The sequence below is a fragment of the Rhineura floridana genome, chromosome 2 (assembly GCF_030035675.1).
Source record: "Rhineura floridana isolate rRhiFlo1 chromosome 2, rRhiFlo1.hap2, whole genome shotgun sequence".
Lineage (NCBI taxonomy): Eukaryota > Metazoa > Chordata > Lepidosauria > Squamata > Rhineuridae > Rhineura > Rhineura floridana.
The window spans coordinates 166024843-166041600 of record NC_084481.1 but is presented as its reverse complement, the minus strand read 5'-3'; the positions used below and the strand labels follow the sequence as shown (position 1 = coordinate 166041600).

Sequence of the window (16758 nt, the reverse complement as noted above, 5' to 3'; positions counted from 1 at the left end):
AGACAAACCCCATTCGAGTGTTCTAAAACCAGAAACCAAAGACCCTCAGCAATTGATTAAAATAGAAAACTTCTCTCACGGTTTATTACTATACTACATTTAATAATTATTATAAGTAATAAGCTTTTTTCAAGCCTAATGTTTGCAGGAAAGTAATGCGCATGGAGGATGCAACTGGAAAAATAAGGGTTAACCCTTCCTTACTCAGCTGTGAAAAGCGGGGTGGGAATCACCCTCCCTATTTGCAATTAAGCTTCAAAAAAGCCCTCCATCGGGACTAGCTATTGGGTGGGTGGGTGTGATCTTCTTGCAGATTAGGGAAAGTTAATCTTTTAGGTTTGGAAAAAAGGTGGGAAACTGTTTTCAAGTCTAATTGCTGGTGGGGTAGGGGAGAACAAAAGTGTGTGCCCATGTGTGGTTGCTGTGTGTGCATGGTTGCCATGTGTACATGTGTGTGGTTGCGGCATGTCTGTAGTTACTGTGTGTATTTGGTTGCAATGGATGCATATGGTGTGCATTTGGTGTGAAGAGCTGTTTCTCCAGTTTGCAAACATGCCTTCAGGCCCAAAAACAGGTTGGCGGTCCCTGACCTATCCAGACACTGAAATGGTTCTCTGCACACTGGGAAGTGTAATTTGTGAAGGGTGCTCAGTGTTATTGGGAAACTTCTATTCCCCTGACAGAGCTCCAGTGGTCACAGTAGTTTAACAGTCAGCCCCTCTTCTGGGGATTGTAGCTCTGTAAGGGGAATAACGGTCTCCTAACAACTCTCAGCACCCTTTACAAACTACACTTCCCGGGATACTTTGGGGGAAGCCATGACTGTTTAAAGTGGATAAACATCTGGTGTGGATGTGGCCTGTGACTCTCTTCTTTCCTCCTCCTTTCCCATTCTCCATCCTATCCAGTTTTTCCCACTTCTAAATCAACATTCAGTGACACTGAATCTTTATGGGGTTGGGCTTTGGGGTCTCCCCCAGGGGTTTTTTTTTTTGCTTCTAAAAAGATCAGAGCTTCCCAACAATGCCGCCTTCTTGGCTGTATAAAGGCAGACACTCTTCCTCACAGTTTGAAATACAAGATGACTGATTTAACTCACCCAACACAGCACCAGGGCTGTGCTGATTCACCCAGTGCAAAGAGAACACAGGAAGCAGTCCAAATAAGTGATTGTCGAGGTGCAATTAAGAAAATCCTGTACCATCCCTGTCCCCCTTTTTATAGTACTGTTTCTCATAAATCTGATTTAGGTGCAAATAGCAATTATGCACTAAAAGGTGCAACCAGTAATTATGGGAACTATCATCTATAACTAACATTAATTATTTTACAAAGAACAGTGTGATGCTTTTCCACATTATCCTAAGCACATTTATTCAAAAGACCTAATGAATTCAATGGAACACACTCTAGTCTAGGATGTGCATTTAGGAACTTTAATATAGTACATCGCACAAAGGAAAATCACTAAGATGTACATTGCCCTCTAGTGTCCCATAATAACATTACTTAAATACTGAAACAGTGACAGAAATATACTGGCCTCATTTAGATGCAACCTTAAAACATGATTTAGTATTACAAGAAAACTTGTAACTTGCCCCCTACACACCTCTTCAAGCCCAGCTACAAAAAGGAGTTCGGAAACATTTACTTCTGTTTTAGACTAATTGCACCATGTCATATCAAGCAAGCCCAGAAAAATTATGGTTAATCTTAGCTATTGTTTGTTGAAATGGGCCAACTTCAAAGCATACGTTATGAAGCTGACTTTTTTCAACAAATCACAGTTAAGGTTCAACACAGTTTAGGGTTTGGAGAACACGCTAAACTATGGTTAATCTACAATGAGACTGTTAGCTTCCAATCTGCTCCATGATAGGAGGATGAGAATACATGAGCCCAAGGCTATGCATTACATCTGAACGCAGTCTGCTAGAACAGCAATTTAGCAGAATTCATGCTATGCTTAATTTTTAATCTCTTTCATATGACATGACCATCAGATTAATAATGCTTAATAACTATTTGCAGAAAAATTAGCAAAGAAAATTCCTGTACAAGATATCCTTCCCTCCAATACACAAATATATGTCCATATTAAGGACGGCCAACTTAGCCTCAAAGGCCATCCATCAGTGCCTCAAGAAGTAGCCCAGGGTTACAAAGTGTATTTTACTATATCACTGACTTCCTCATGCTCTAAAACAAAGTTTCTATATAACAATTAAATGTTGAGTTTATGTTTTATATATTTTGAAAACACTGTATTTTTCTTACAAGTGAAACTGAGCAAAGTTTTCCCAACCTCAATAAAAATTCAATAGGGATCAAAAATGAAACAGACTGCCTTCAAGTTAATCCCGACTTATGGCGACCCTGAGGCTGAGAGGCAGTGACTGGCCCAAGGTCACCCAGTGAACTTCATGGCTGTGTGTGGATTTGAACCCTGGTCTCTTAGGTTATAGTCCAACACTCTATCCGCTACACCATACCAAGGAAGCTAATGAAAATTGTTCTGGAAGCCACTAGTTGGCCACTTATCATCTATGCATATACTGCAAGATGTTCTAGTGAACTCCCAGTATTGCAATCCCAAATCAGCTATAATTACTTGTAGTTATTCAAAAGGGTTTTAAATCAAGATTTGGACATTTGTTTGCTCCTTACCTAGTTTTATGTTTCCACATCTTTGGGACTTATTACTATAATTTAACAACAAAAGTTTCAGTAATGTATGGGCAATAACTAGACCTATTGGCTGCGATCTTCATTTAGTCATTACTCAGTATTATTAATTGAGCCAAGACAGGAGAACTAGTTCCCATCTTCCAGCCCCACACTGAGTGTGAGAGCACTTTACAAGTAACACAAAATGTTTTAATCTGAAATTTGCACTTACGAATGCAGGGTGTAGAAAGCAGGGAAGAACCACTTTCAAATCATGTATGCACTAATTACAGACACAAAAATATATTCAAACACTACTGGAATAGCTCACTTTACTGTTCAGCCACTGAAAACTGATGAAAGAATGTTGATTTGCATTATTGATCCAACCAGCTATTTCTTGAGACTGATCCCCAACTACATAGCACACTTACATCTTTCACACTAACAGGCTGTGGCATTTATCACACACCAAAATTAAGTGATTTAAGCTCTGGTCCTATGCATCTTTACATGAAAAGAAAACCCCAATGAAGTAAATGGAACTTACTTCTGAGTAGACCAATATAGAATTGCTCCATTAGTCATCACCTAGGAATCCCTTACCCTATCACCAAACCAGAAAATTCCTATTCTGTTCACAAGCAAAGATCCTCACATTTTAAAGGTCAATAGGCACATGCATACACTCCTTTCAGCTAGTACAACAGAGGACTTAGACCCATATTTGCTTAGCTCTGGAAGTATATAGCTCTTTTAAGTTGTCTGGCTTTATGCATTTTCACACCTGAAGGATATTAAGTGTGTCCCTCTGCTCCAAGGCACAAGGGAAAACCCTATGGAATCTGCTGCTTTAGGCAGCTTTCTATTAACGCTTTGATCGTTAGTATCCTAGATGGCGATCCAACACTGTGCTTTAGGTAGAGCAGCGACTGAAACAGATGATGAAGCAGCACTAGTCACCCCACACCCGAGATTTTGTGGATCCAAAAACGCACTGAAATTTATAACTTATAATTCATACGTGTGCAAACGAGCAACTTCTAATAATTCATACGTGTGCAAACGAGCAGAAGAGAGGCATAAATGTAATGTTAACTAAGGCAGAAAGATTATGTCACCCAGTCTGCAGAATACCTTGTCAAGGGAGGTACAGCAGGCCCCATCACCACAAGAATATAAGACGAGCAAGTTGGGAGAAAGTTCCAGTGTACTCGGTATCTTATTTTCGAGTAATTGTGCATACAGGATCGGCCTACGAGGACAAACGAGAAGCCATTCCTGCCAATTTCACATCCTAAGGAGATCCAGGGCTCTGAAATTCAGAGAAAGGCTACCACAGGGGATATAAACTTGGGCTCCGAACCGCTACCCCGAGCGCGCTCAAGGAGCCAACACAGCGCAAGGCTGAAGGCTGCAACTTTCCACATGGCTTCCTACTTAGCATCCCACCAGGGGCGATAGGGGTAAACCTCCAGTTGCCGCAACGACCCTTCTCTATCCCACCTCGCACTCAGAGCGGACAGTTTTGAAGATAGGGAGCAACTTGGCTGTCCTACAAACTTCCCGCCGGAAATGAAGACGGGAGAATAAGAAGAAAGACGCTGGTGTTAGGGCTGCGCGTTTTACCTCCATGGGGCAGGGGCTCTGGCTTGCCTTCAGCCACCACATCACGGCGCTAGCTGCCACCTCGTCCCGCAGCAACAGCTCCAAAACAGCCGCCATCCCCAACTCCTCTACAACTACCACTCCTCCAGTCTCCGGGCAGGCGCGCGAGAATGTGAGCGCCAAGAAGCCCTAAAAAAAAGAAGAAAGAAAAAAAGTGGGGGGGGCGGGTTCTAATTATCTTGTAACTCCGGGTTAGAGCGCAGCACGTGAGGGAATGGGTGGGCAAAGAAGACAGACAGACGCAGAACGTCGGACATGGGGCGGGGAGAGAGAGGAAGGAGAAGGGGCCTGCCTCCCTAGAGACTCGTGGACATCGCCTCGGTCCAGGAAGGCGGGATTAGATTCACCAGAGTAGCAAGGAGCGCGCGCGCTGCTTTGATCTTAGAGTGGCTACAACGCTCAGTCTCTGGGAAAGGGGCGCGGCTTTAGAACTCGCAGAGGAGTGGTGGAGTCGCAGCGGCTTCCCGGCAAGGCTCCCCATTGGGAGGCGCAAAAGCTTTAGTGGGCGGGGATAGGTGGCAGGCCGGCCGGCCGGCGGGCAGGGGGGCGGGCTGAAAGGAGGAGCTGCAGTGAGAGCATATCCTCCCCCCCTTCCCATGTCAACAAGCTGGGCGCCTGCGCCGGGGGTTTGCGCGTCTTTTCCTCTCATGCGCGGTATTTGCTTCCCGAGCAGGGGCCGGGGTTTGGCCTAGACTAGAACCGGCGGGGGCGCCATAAGTGGGCGCTCCGTTCCCCGTCTCTGGCTCCCGCGGGTTGCTCAGGATGGCGGAAGATTCGCCCAAGCGGCGCAAGGCCAATTTCAACGAGGCAGAGACGGAGGTGCTGATCGAGCAGGTGCTGAAGCACGAGCAGGTGCTGTTCGCGGCGGGGCCTGGCCGGGCCTCACCCGGCCAAAAGCGCAAAGTGTGGGAGCTGATCCGGCACAAGGTGAACCCGGTGGCCGCCTGCCCCCGTGAGGTTGAGGACCTCAAGAAGCGCTGGCGAGACCTGAAGCGCCGTGACCGGAGCAAGCTCTGCCGCATCACCCAAGGGCCCGTCCCCCACCCCGCCTCTCTCGGTCTCCTGATGGCCAGCGAGGAGATCTCGCCACCCGATCACCTCCGATCCTACGCCTCGGGGCTGTCGGTTCCTAATGAGGCTTTGCCCATCGTTGGCGGCATCGACACGCTGGATTTGCCTGGAGCTTCTTCCGTGGCGGATATCGGTGAGTTTGAAGAAGGAGCCAGCAGCCCCTTTCTGTTCTATGGGGCTGCAGTGCTGGGGTTGCTACCTTCCTCCATCTCTGCTGCCATATCTCCTTTCTCACAGGCGCAGACAACGGTTTTGGGCTTCTTTGCACGCAGTAGGTGTTTAATGTGATGTGCCCTTCTCACCCTACAAAGCCTTGGAAGTAGGACGAGAGACCGCCCCTCTCCCCTGCAGATCATTCTGTGGCATCCCATTCTAAGTATGTCCTGGAATAACCTTCCCAGAACCACTTTTTTCAGTTTTCAAACAGTTACTGATGTTCAAGATCTCATTTGGGGAGGAGTCAAATCCCATTACCGTTGGCCGGGACCGTGCTGTAAAAAGTACCACCAGCTTGCCCCAGGGATAAGTTTGGGTCATAGCATCTTCACGTGGGCCCTTTTGTTGAAGGATGCTTCCACAATAGTACAAATGCATTTTATGCCGGTGAGGAGTGACTTGTGAATATAAGAAGCTGCCTTAGTCATGTAGTTTGCTCTTGTCTATGCAGACTGGCAGTAGCTCTCTCTCAGAGGTTTCATACAGAAGTCTTTCTCTGGAGATGCTTGGGACTGAACTGCATCTATTTATTTTTGGCATTTATATACTACCCAGTTAACCATGCCTCCCTTGCCTTTTGCATGCAATTACCTATCATTCCCATGTTTTAATCATAATGTGGAATCGAAAGTGGGCCAATTTTGTCTGCACTGTAGCAGAAGTAAAGTTTGCATGGGAGTTTCCAAGGCCAGGAAACTCAAAAAGCACATCACTCATGAAAAGAGCCACATGCCTCATTCTGAGTCTCTGGCTATTTGGGGAATATTAAAAATAGTGTTAACATGTTTGCCTATTTGTTCCAGAAACTTTTCATTCTAAACACAGTCTTGTACTATTCTTCTTTCTGGAAATAATTACTAGGCAATCAGAACTGCAATATAAGGGCATGTCTATGCCTAGTTGGTTGCTTCAGAATTCAAAATGCCTGTAATAGTACACAGAACAAGGCAGCATTTTCCTCCACCTTCCAGTCAGCTATTGATAACCCTACAATACTTGATAAAAGTGATAAGCAAGGAGCATTGGATAGGTGATGAGTGTCTTTTATTTTTATGTTTTTCACATTTATTTTCCCACTTTTCCTCCAAACTGCTCAGGATAGCACACATGGGGCTGTCAGATTTGAACTAATACCTCCCAGTCTGTGTCATAACTACATATCCTACACCATGCTAGCAAGGCGTGTTAACAAAGCTGCCCCTACGCTTTGATAGTGTTGTCTGTTCCTTCTTCCCATTGATAGTCTGCCACCATTGTGTATATATTGCTTTTAAATAGGTGGGAAACTGTCTAGTAGTAATTGGGTGCAATATTAATAAAGACCAAGGCATGATCTGTAACTTAGTCCCTTAGAAGGGACCCATTCCTTGGGGGATGAGCAGCTATCCTCTCGTGCCGAGGATATATCTCCAGGGGGGTGGAGGGATCCTTGTAGTGGGCGATTCGATCATTAGGAACATAGACTGTGGGGTGTGTGATGGGCGTGCAGACCGCAAGGTGATTTGCCTGCCTGGTGCGAAAGTTGTGGATATTGCCAGTCGTTTAGATAGTTTGGTAGACAGTGCTGGGGAAGAGTCAGTGGTCGTGGTGCACGTTGGCACCAACGACATGGGGAAATGCAGCCAAGAGGTCCTGGAAGCAAAATTTAGGTTGCTAGGTAGGATGCTGAAAGCCAGGACCTCCAAGGTGGCTTTCTCTGAAATGCTACCGGTTCCACGTGCAGGACCAGCCAGACAGGCACAGCTTTGTAGTCTCAATGCGTGGATGATGGTGTCGGGAGGAGGGGTTTGGATTTGTTAGGCACTGGGGAACATTTTGGGACAAGCCGGGCCTGTACAAAATGGACGGGCTCCACTTGAACCAGAATGGAACCAGACTGCTGGCACTTAAAATTAAAAAGGTGGCAGAGCAGCTTTTAAACTGACTGAGGGGGGAAACCCGACAGGAGCTGAGGAAGGTCCGGTTCAGAATAAACCTCCCCCCTGGGATAAAGACCAAAGAAATGATGAAGTTTTAAAAGAGGTAGGCCTAGAAGTAGGCATTGTGAGAGCAGGGGCACAGGATATCAATTCAGCAGGGGGAAATTACCATAGGCCAAACCAAAAGTGCCAAAGACACTTGAAGAGAGACACTGCTTACAAGTGTCTGTACACTAATGCTAGAAGCCTCCGAACCAAGATGGGAGAACTGGAGTGCTTGGTCTTAGAGGAGAGCATTGATATAGTGAGCATAACGGAGACCTGGTGGCATGGAGAAAACCAGTGGGATACAGTTATCCCTGGATATAAACTATATCGGAAGGACAGGGAAGGACGTATTGGTGGCGGTGTCGCTCTATACGTGAAAGAAAGCATTGAATCCAGCAAGATCGAAACCCCCAAAGAGGCAGACTCCTCCACAGAATCGTTATGGGTGGTGATACCATGCCCCAGGAGGAATTTAATACTGGGAACGATCTACCGTTCCCCTGATCAAAATGCTCAGGGAGACCTTGAGATGAGATATGAAAATTGAGAAGTATTCAAAATAGGAAATGTGGTAGTAATGGGTGACTTCAACTACCCGGACATACTGGCCACATATGTGTTCCAGTCACAACAAATAAGCAAAATTTCTAGATATTCTAAATGACTATTCCCTAGACCAGTTGGTCATGGAACCGACCAGAGGGATGGCAACCCTGGACTTAATCCTCAGTGGGGACCGGGACCTGGATGTAAGTGTTGTCAAACCGATTGGGAGCAGTGACCACAGTGCTATTAAATTAAACATACATGTAAATGGCCAATTGCCAAGAAAATCCAAAACAGTCACATTTGACTTCAAAAGAGGAAACTTTACAAAAATGAGGGGACTGATAAAAAGAAAGCTGAAAAACAAAGTCCAGAGGGTCACATCACTCAAAAATGCTTGGAAGTTGTTTAAAAACACTAGAAGCTCAACTGGAGTGCATACCGCAGATCAGAAAAGGTACCACCAGGGCCAAGAAGATGCCAGCATGGTTAACGAGCAAAGTCAAGGAAGCCCTTAGAGGCAAAAAGTCTTCCTTCAGAAAATGGAAGTCTTGTCCGAATTAGGAAAATAAAAAAGAACACAAGCAGGAGACCATCTCGGGAGGCAATTGGACCCTTGGATGATAAGGGAGTCAAAGGTGTACTAAAGAACGATAAGGAGATTGCAGAGAAGCTAAATGAATTCTTTGCATCTGTCTTCACAGTGGAAGATATAGGGCAGATCCCTGAACCTGAACTAACATTTGCAGGAAGGGATTCTGAGGAACTGAGACAAATAGTGGTAACGAGAGAGGAAGTTCTAGGCTTAATGGACAATATAAAAACTGACAAATCACCGGGCCCGGATGGCATCCACCCGAGAGTTCTCAAAGAACTCAAATGTGAAATTGCTGATCTGCTAACTAAAATATGTAACTTGTCCCTCGGGTCCTCCTCCGTGCCTGAGGACTGGAAAGTGGCAAATGTAATGCCAATCTTCAAAAAGGGATCCAGAGGGGATCCCGGAAATTACAGGCCAGTTAGCTTAACTTCTGTCCCTGGAAAACTGGTAGAAAGTATTATTAAAGCTAGATTAACTAAGCACATAGAAGAACAAGCCTTGCTGAAGCAGAGCCAGCATGGCTTCTGCAAGGGAAAGTCCTGTCTCAGTAACCTATTAGAATTCTTTGAGAGTGTCAACAAGCATATAGATAGAGGTGATCCAGTGGACATAGTGTACTTAGACTTTCAAAAAGCGTTTGACAAGGTACCTCACCAAAGACTTCTGAGGAAGCTTAGCAGTCATGGAATAAGAGGAGAGGTCCTCTTGCGGATAAGGAATTGGTTAAGAAGCAGAGAGTAGGAATAAACGGACAGTTCTCCCAATGGAGGGCTGTAGAAAGTGGAGTCCCTCAAGGATCGGTATTGGGACCTGTACTTTTCAGCTTGTTCATTAATGACCTAGAATTAGGAGTGAGCAGTGAAGTGGCCAAGTTTGTTGACGACACTAAATTGTTCAGGGTTGTTAAAACAAAAAGGGATTGCGAAGAGCTCCAAAAAGACCTCTCCAAACTGAGTGAATGGGCAGAAAAATGGCAAATGCAATTCAATATAAACAAGTGTAAAATTATGCATATTGGAGCAAAAAATCTGAATTTCACATATACGCTCATGGGGTCTGAACTGGCGGTGACCGACCAGGAGAGAGACCTCGGGGTTGTAGTGGACAGCATGATGAAAATGTCGACCCAGTGTGTGGCAGCTGTGAAAAAGGCAAATTCCATGCTAGGGATAATTAGGAAAGGTATTGAAAATAAAACAGCCAATATCATAATGCCATTGCATAAATCTATGGTGTGGCTGCATTTGGAATACTGTGTACAGTTCTGGTCGCCTCATCTCAAAAAGGATATTATAGAGTTGGAAAAGGTTCAGAAGAGGGCAACTAGAATGATCAAGGGGATGGAGCGACTCCCTTATGAGGAAAGGTCTTTTTAGATTAGATTAGGGGCTTTTTAGTTTAGAGAAAAGGGGCTTTTTAGTTTAGAGAAAAGGCAGGTCAGAGGAGACATGATAGAAGTGTATAAAATTATGCATGGCATTGAGAAAGTGGATAGAGAAAAGCTTTTCTCCCTCTCATAATACTAGAACTCGTGGACATTCAAAGAAGCTGAATGTTGGAAGATTCAGGACAGACAAAAGGAAGTACTTCTTTACTCAGCGCATAGTGAAACTATGGAATTTGCTCCCACAAGATGCAGTAATGGCCACCAGCTTGGATGGCTTTAAAAGAAGATTAAACAAATTCATGGAGGACAGGGCTATCGATGGCTACTAACCATGATGGCTGTGCTCTGCCACCCTAGTCAGAGGCAGCATGCTTCTGAAAACCAGTTGCCGGAAGCCTCAGGAGGGGAGAGTGTTCTTGCACTCGGGTCCTGCTTGCGGTCTTCCCCCAGGCACCTGGTTGGCCACTGTGAGAACAGGATGCTGGACTAGATGGGCCATTGGCCTGATCCAGCAGGCTCTTCTTATGTTCTTATGGTGGGGACCCTTTTTTGACCTAGCGGGCCAGATGCATGGGCCAACTGACAGAAGAACCCACTTGTCAATTATCTGATGTTATATCCACCTCAAGAGACTGCTGGTTGTTGGGCACTTGGGAACCACAGACAAAGGGCTTTGGCAACCTTTTGCTTGGCTGTTGGGAAGCAAGTGCTGACCATAGGGTTGGGTTTCTGTAGGGATTGCCTGCGCAATTCAATTCTCTATGGGACCTCCATCATGCAGCTGATGGGCGGTGACCTCAACTCTGCTTTCTGCAGAAATTGGCTATGCAGCAGAGTTCCCTACAGGAAACTTGATTACACAGCCAATCCATTTACTTCTCTATCTGCCCCACATCTAATGTTGTTTATAATTGGGGGGGGGGGGTAGATGTGGTTTGGGAGAAAACAGCCTTGCAGAGCAAATTTGACCTGCTGACCAGAGGTTCCCCACCTCTGACTTAGCTTTTTAATGTTGTTAGATCACTAAAAGTTGCCCCTCATCAAAAGTGTTCAAGAAAAGGTGTAGAAACACAATTTCAACAGCGAGCATGTTCCTGCCATCGTGCACCCTGGGGAAATGGGGGGGGGGTTTACTTCCAGCACAGATGGAGGTGCAGGGAGAAGGAGGTATCACATTGTTGAATAGCACTAAGAGACTCTCCCTCTTCCAGCATTCAATTCAGGAGTTATTTATCTTAGTGGCCTTTTAACTACCAGTTGAAACTAGAACTACAACTGAAGATGAGGAAACTCAGTAAAAACTGTGTAGTCTGGAGATAAATTTTGGCAGCATTTTATGTGGCTGTGACATTCAGGCTGATAATTGTGCTGAATCCACAAAAACAGTGAAATCTAACCTTTTCTTTCCCCCTCCTCCATTACCTTTTTAGGTTTTACAGATGATCCAGGCCCATCTCACCAACCATGTGTGGAGAAGATAAATCTAAAAGAAGAGATAGTGGTGAAAGTAGTGGAGCCTGAAGAAAGCTCGGAGGACATGGCTGTAGTTCCTCCTAGCCAGGAGCAAACACCTTTTTTAGGGATACTCAATGGAGGTCCCTGTGGAAAAGTAAAAACTAAAACAAAAACTCAGCCCCAGACCGACCCCAATGAAATTACAGAAGAGGATCTATTGCAGATTCAGCAAAACCAACTCCATGTCATCCAGTCTGGCTTTGATAGTATCAACCATAATCTGCGTCTGCTGCAGCAAGCCATGCAAGATCTGAACAACAGCCTAAGCATGGCGGCACATACTTTAGTGGCTATTAAAAATGTCTACGTGAAAAACAACGCTGGGCCGGCCACCTTTGCTACAGTTGCTACTCAGACCACCTCAGGATACTTGAGCCCTGAGTCCCCATTGGTTGAGGACAGAGTCAGAGTACCGGTAGCTGGAAGTAGTAGCAGAAGCAGCAGCTGCAGCTCCAGTTCTATGTCACAAGAGCCAGGCCCTTCAGAATTTCCCAGGCCCCCGCACAGACCCATTAAGAAGGAACATCCAAATGGCTGTTACTATTTCTGTTTTGCAGATGTGTAAGACTTGAATACTACTGTGTTTGACGGGCTATTTTGTACCCTGCTCGATAATGCATCATGGTGGAGCAGGCTTGTCTTGCTGTCCTCTATAATGCTAAATATGTAAGATTTCCACCACCCCCAGCTGGGGAAACCTTACATAGCATGAGGCATTATGCTAACTGTTTTTACATAGATTTATTATGGGCTTGTATTTTAATTATTGTAAGCAGCAATGTGAATGGATTGGAAAGGTGGAATATAAATCTTTTAAATAATTACAGCTCTTAGAAGCTAGTCCTATCTATGTTCACTCAAAAGTTAGTCCCACTGAATTGTAGGACTAGCTCCTAAACAAGAAAGCATAGGATTGCAACATTAGTAGTTATTCAGTAGGTTCTGCAGTTGGTTGATATGTAGCATCTTCCCTTCTATTTTCCCCCTTGGAGGGGGTGAGAAAGACTTGACTCATCTAGATCTTCCTGGTGTTAATTGGCCTTTTAAAACAAAGCAGTATAAAAACATAGCAGTAAATTTATCTAGTATCTGGTACAGAATTTGGCATACAGTTTTATTTTGTTTTAGCAAGCCTAACTGCCCATTAGTGATAAATTTAGTACTTGGTTGTACTTTTTTCAAAAAAGAAAATCTGCCTACTTCTACTACTTCTGTAAGGAGCCTATGCAGTTTGTCTGTTGTAGGACTGGGAATTAATCTGGGTACTGAGCCACAAGCAAGTGCTTTTAGGTTTTCCTTGATCATCATTCTTTGCTGCTCATGTCCAGCTCCTTTGAATGCATCTTCCCTGCACAAGCACTCTGCTCACAACATGCAGTAGTGGGGAGGCTGCCCTTTGTTACATAATTAAAGAAAATTTGCCAAAAATGAATCTTGAGTGCTGAATGTGCTTAATAGTCATCACTGGAGTGAATGTGCTCACTACAAGGGTATATTTAACACATGCTGCAAAATACATTATAAGACCCAATTTGGACTTAATGTAAAACTGTGGTTTTAGCAGTACATGAATTATCAGTAAGCCTCAAGTCTTGCACATTTCTCTGGAATTTTTCATTATCTGATCTGGGAATACTGGTTGGTTTAAAGTATGGTTTGTGAAACAAGTCAGGAATCATGAAACAGTTTGATCATGCCTTATTTCAATAAAATATACTAGTATTCCCAGTTCAGATGTGAAAAACTCCAGTTAGTTTAAAAACAAGTCACAGATACTTCCCCTCTCCTCTAGGCTGACAGAGGACATGGGTAGCTTGTGCAGGTACTACTAAGTTGTGACCCACAGCCTATTATGTTTTGCTTCGGAGATACTTGAAACTGTAAGTAGGAAAAGGGTCCTACCTTGCTGGCAAAGCACATGCTTTGTATAAAGAAAAGCCTAGATTCAATCCTTGACATTTCCAGGTAAGGCTGGGAATGAGCTGCTGCCACCAATCAATAAGCTTGATGGACCAATGGTATGATGCAGTAAGACAGGTCCCTATGTGGAAGGTCATGACAGCTAGTAACAACAACTAGTAACACCTAGTTTTCTTTAAGATACTAGAGAAATGATGGCTGGGAGGAGGAGATGACAAACACTTCTGTTGCAAATAATGGATGCAAACAGAGGTCCATAAATGCACAAAATAGTTTTATCTGCCATTGTAGATAGATATATAGAATGCTTTCCTAGGGTACAGAGCTATATCAATGGATCTCAAAGAAATTACTTGCCCTATGTGAATTAAAGACAGCCTACCTGTTGGATACTGATTGGAACAGGTTTTGCAGATTTTGCTACATGGAAGGAGACAGAAGCAAATTTCTCAACACCAGAAAATATGTCATAACATTCATAATTTATGAAGAAAATGGGGCAGAGCCTAAGCCACTTAAAGGGGGATCCTTTATGAATATTGGGAGTAAACAGTTGAAGAAATATTGTTCATATAGAACAGCTGAGATTCTGTCTTCACACACATGTAATGTCAGTAGTTGTAGCATGATACAAAGGGTTTCAAATACATGTAAGATTATATAATGCCATTTTCCCCTTTTACTTCTGGGATGGCTCCAGTGGGTCAATTTTTTGTTTTTCAGCATCAGAATAAATGTTACTGATGAAATTGGGCTTCTGATACCATATAATGATGATTTCATGTTAACTGTGAACGCCCTTTGTCTCCAATCATAATTAAATTGCATACACACACCCCAAAACAGCACAAGCCAATTTAGAGCTGAAAGGGGGAAGCAATGCTTAGGGCACCTACATTCTTACACTATTGCATGGGAATTACTATTTTTTGCTGTGAGGCGGGGAGGAAGAGAGGCCATACATTTCTTCAACCAAAACTTCAAGCATTTGAGTAGGCTTTCTCATGTCCCGTCTTGCTGCAATGAAATACATAAACATCTTCTTAGTTACCGGATAGATACTACTGGTGAAGGAACAAAATTGGCACATGTTTGTAACGTCTCATTTTTAATTAGAAATGGAGTAAGAATTTCAGGGCAAGAGAGTGACTCATAGTACAATTGAGTAGTGATAAAAAGATGGGGCATCAATGCCTAAGTCAAGTATTGCAGATGAGGAAAACTTGTATTTTGACCCCATTATTTTCAAACTTCAGCATCAGTAACTTGCGACAAATCGGTACTATAATGGAGATGCTGACATTTCAATGGAATAATTTCCCCTCAGTTACAGTATAGACAAGGGGGGAATAAAGTAATAATAGTCACCCATAGCAGCTGCTCAGTAATTGGAAGGCAGAACCAGTATTTACATTGGTCAGTCTCTGAGTGTTTATAGCTTTTCAGGCTGACAGTATTCAGTTATATTTAATGCTTTTCACAAAGCCTTGTTGTACCATATGCTTCCATTATAATTTGAAACTTTATTGTAAATAAATAATATTTACCCTATGATTTTAAAAGTCCATTTCCACAAGATTCTATTTCAGAAAAAAAGCTTGAGTAATATGACATTCCATTCAGTTAGGAAAGCATGTCATTACTGTTTTAGTACAGATATTGGATGGATGGGAGAGAAAGGCAACCTCATTATTTATTAGATTTATATCCTGCCTTTCCTCCCAGTAGGAGTCCAGGGCGGCATGAGTGTTTCCTGTTAAAAGTGACATATAAGCACTGTGTGTGAGAGGGATAATCACTGAAGGCAATGAGCATGGAGATGCTGTTGTGCACCATATAATTTCAGTCACGAGACTCTCAATACTATACATACATGTCTACTCAAAAGGAAGTCCCACTGAGTCCAATGGGGCTTATTCACAGGAGGCGGCATTGTAGCATTAAGAAATTACGTAGCAAAAAAAAAGTGTTAATTCCAATTCCTACAGCACGCTCTATTTCCTTGTCCTTGTCTATGTTTTCTCAAAACTCTGACCTTTGAGCTTTTTGTTGCCATTTAACTTATATTTGCCAAATAGTAGCACCAGCAGTTTAAGACAGCAGTGATTTACATTTTCTTACAGATATCGGACACTGAATTAACACAATTCCACAGTGTACTTTACAGGTAGTTATAGAATTAATTAACAGGAAGAAAATTTGTGTTAAAGAATTTTAAGTGGCTTTCTTTAAAGTAGCTAGTAGTATAAACAAAGACAGTATTCTTAATACATTTAAAAGTTTGTATGATGAAGAATGGATGTTCTGCTCTATGTAACTCATACTGTTCAAAGATACAGAAATACAAATTATGTAGCCCAAATGCATTCCATGCTTTGCAGAATTTGCACATCTTTGGCACACAGTGCAAATCTTTCTAGTTTGAAGTATGCTCACCTCTAAGTTCTTTACTAGATCTTTTCCATTCAACTACTTTTTAATTTTTTAAAAAAACAACATTCTGCTAGTGGCAAAGAGTTCTACTGTTAGAGTCTAGATGATATAATTAAATCTAGGAGAGATTAATGTACAACATCTATGGGGATTGTCATTTATAACAATGTCCTTGAGCAAGCTGAATAGACTAGATGATCATAGGATACCTTTTAGACCTGTGAATCTAGCTTCATTCTTCACAACCACAGCATGGAGCAGGGCTTGCCTTGTAGAATACTGAGCCAACCCACATAGTTGCTTCTGTTGCAATTAATCACAATATAAATTTGACTACTGCTTTTGCTATCTTGCTAAATTGTATTTATACAAAATTGTATTGCACAAAATGCAGTTTTCTTGTGAGCTGCCTTGAGCCCCACAAAGGTGGGATAGAAACTGAAAAGTAACAGCAAATTATCTTACCACACTAATGCCACATTAAGGACCTGGGCTTAGCTGTTGCTTAAAGCTCAAAACTGACAAATAAGTTGGGACTCTTATTTGTTATTTAACAAAATTTATAATCTAGTTGAATGGAAAGACCTCTAAGTGGTTTACAAAAAACATTAACGTTATCAAGAAAACAGTTAAAAACAAGTAATTAAAACATATTTAAAACAATTAAAACAGCTTGTTACTAAATAAATTAAAACAGATCAACATCTATGTGTCTGTATGGGCTTATCTAAACAAAAAGGTTTTAAGCAGGCACCAAAAGGGAT

At 43.0% G+C, this 16758-nt stretch overlaps 2 protein-coding genes across 2 annotated transcripts in view; one reads left to right on the top strand and one right to left on the bottom strand.

The window, feature by feature from the left end:
* Positions 1-4805, bottom strand: part of CDAN1 (codanin 1) — an 83848-nt gene extending 79043 nt beyond the window's left edge. The window contains exon 1 of the mRNA XM_061611278.1: positions 4300-4805. Coding sequence (XP_061467262.1) covers positions 4300-4395 — 96 coding nt within the window. The 5' untranslated portion in view covers positions 4396-4805. The remainder of the gene's footprint in view (positions 1-4299) is intronic.
* Positions 4806-4879: 74 nt separating this feature from the next.
* Positions 4880-13073, top strand: LOC133377349 (myb-related transcription factor, partner of profilin-like). The gene is made up of 2 exons (XM_061611285.1): positions 4880-5542; positions 11557-13073. Exons 1-2 carry the CDS (start codon positions 5101-5103, stop codon positions 12204-12206), a joined length of 1092 nt encoding a protein of 363 aa, XP_061467269.1. The 5' UTR covers positions 4880-5100; the 3' UTR covers positions 12207-13073.
* The last annotated feature ends 3685 nt before the right edge of the window (positions 13074-16758 follow it).

Excerpts from the sequence above, each read along its gene's own strand:
- LOC133377349 (XM_061611285.1), top strand. The coding sequence starts at position 5,101 with ATGGCGGAAGATTCGCCCAAGCGGCGCAAGGCCAATTTCAACGAGGCA. Across the intron at positions 5,543-11,556 it reads TTCTTCCGTGGCGGATATCG|GTTTTACAGATGATCCAGGC; the intron begins GTGAGTTTGAAG and ends TTACCTTTTTAG.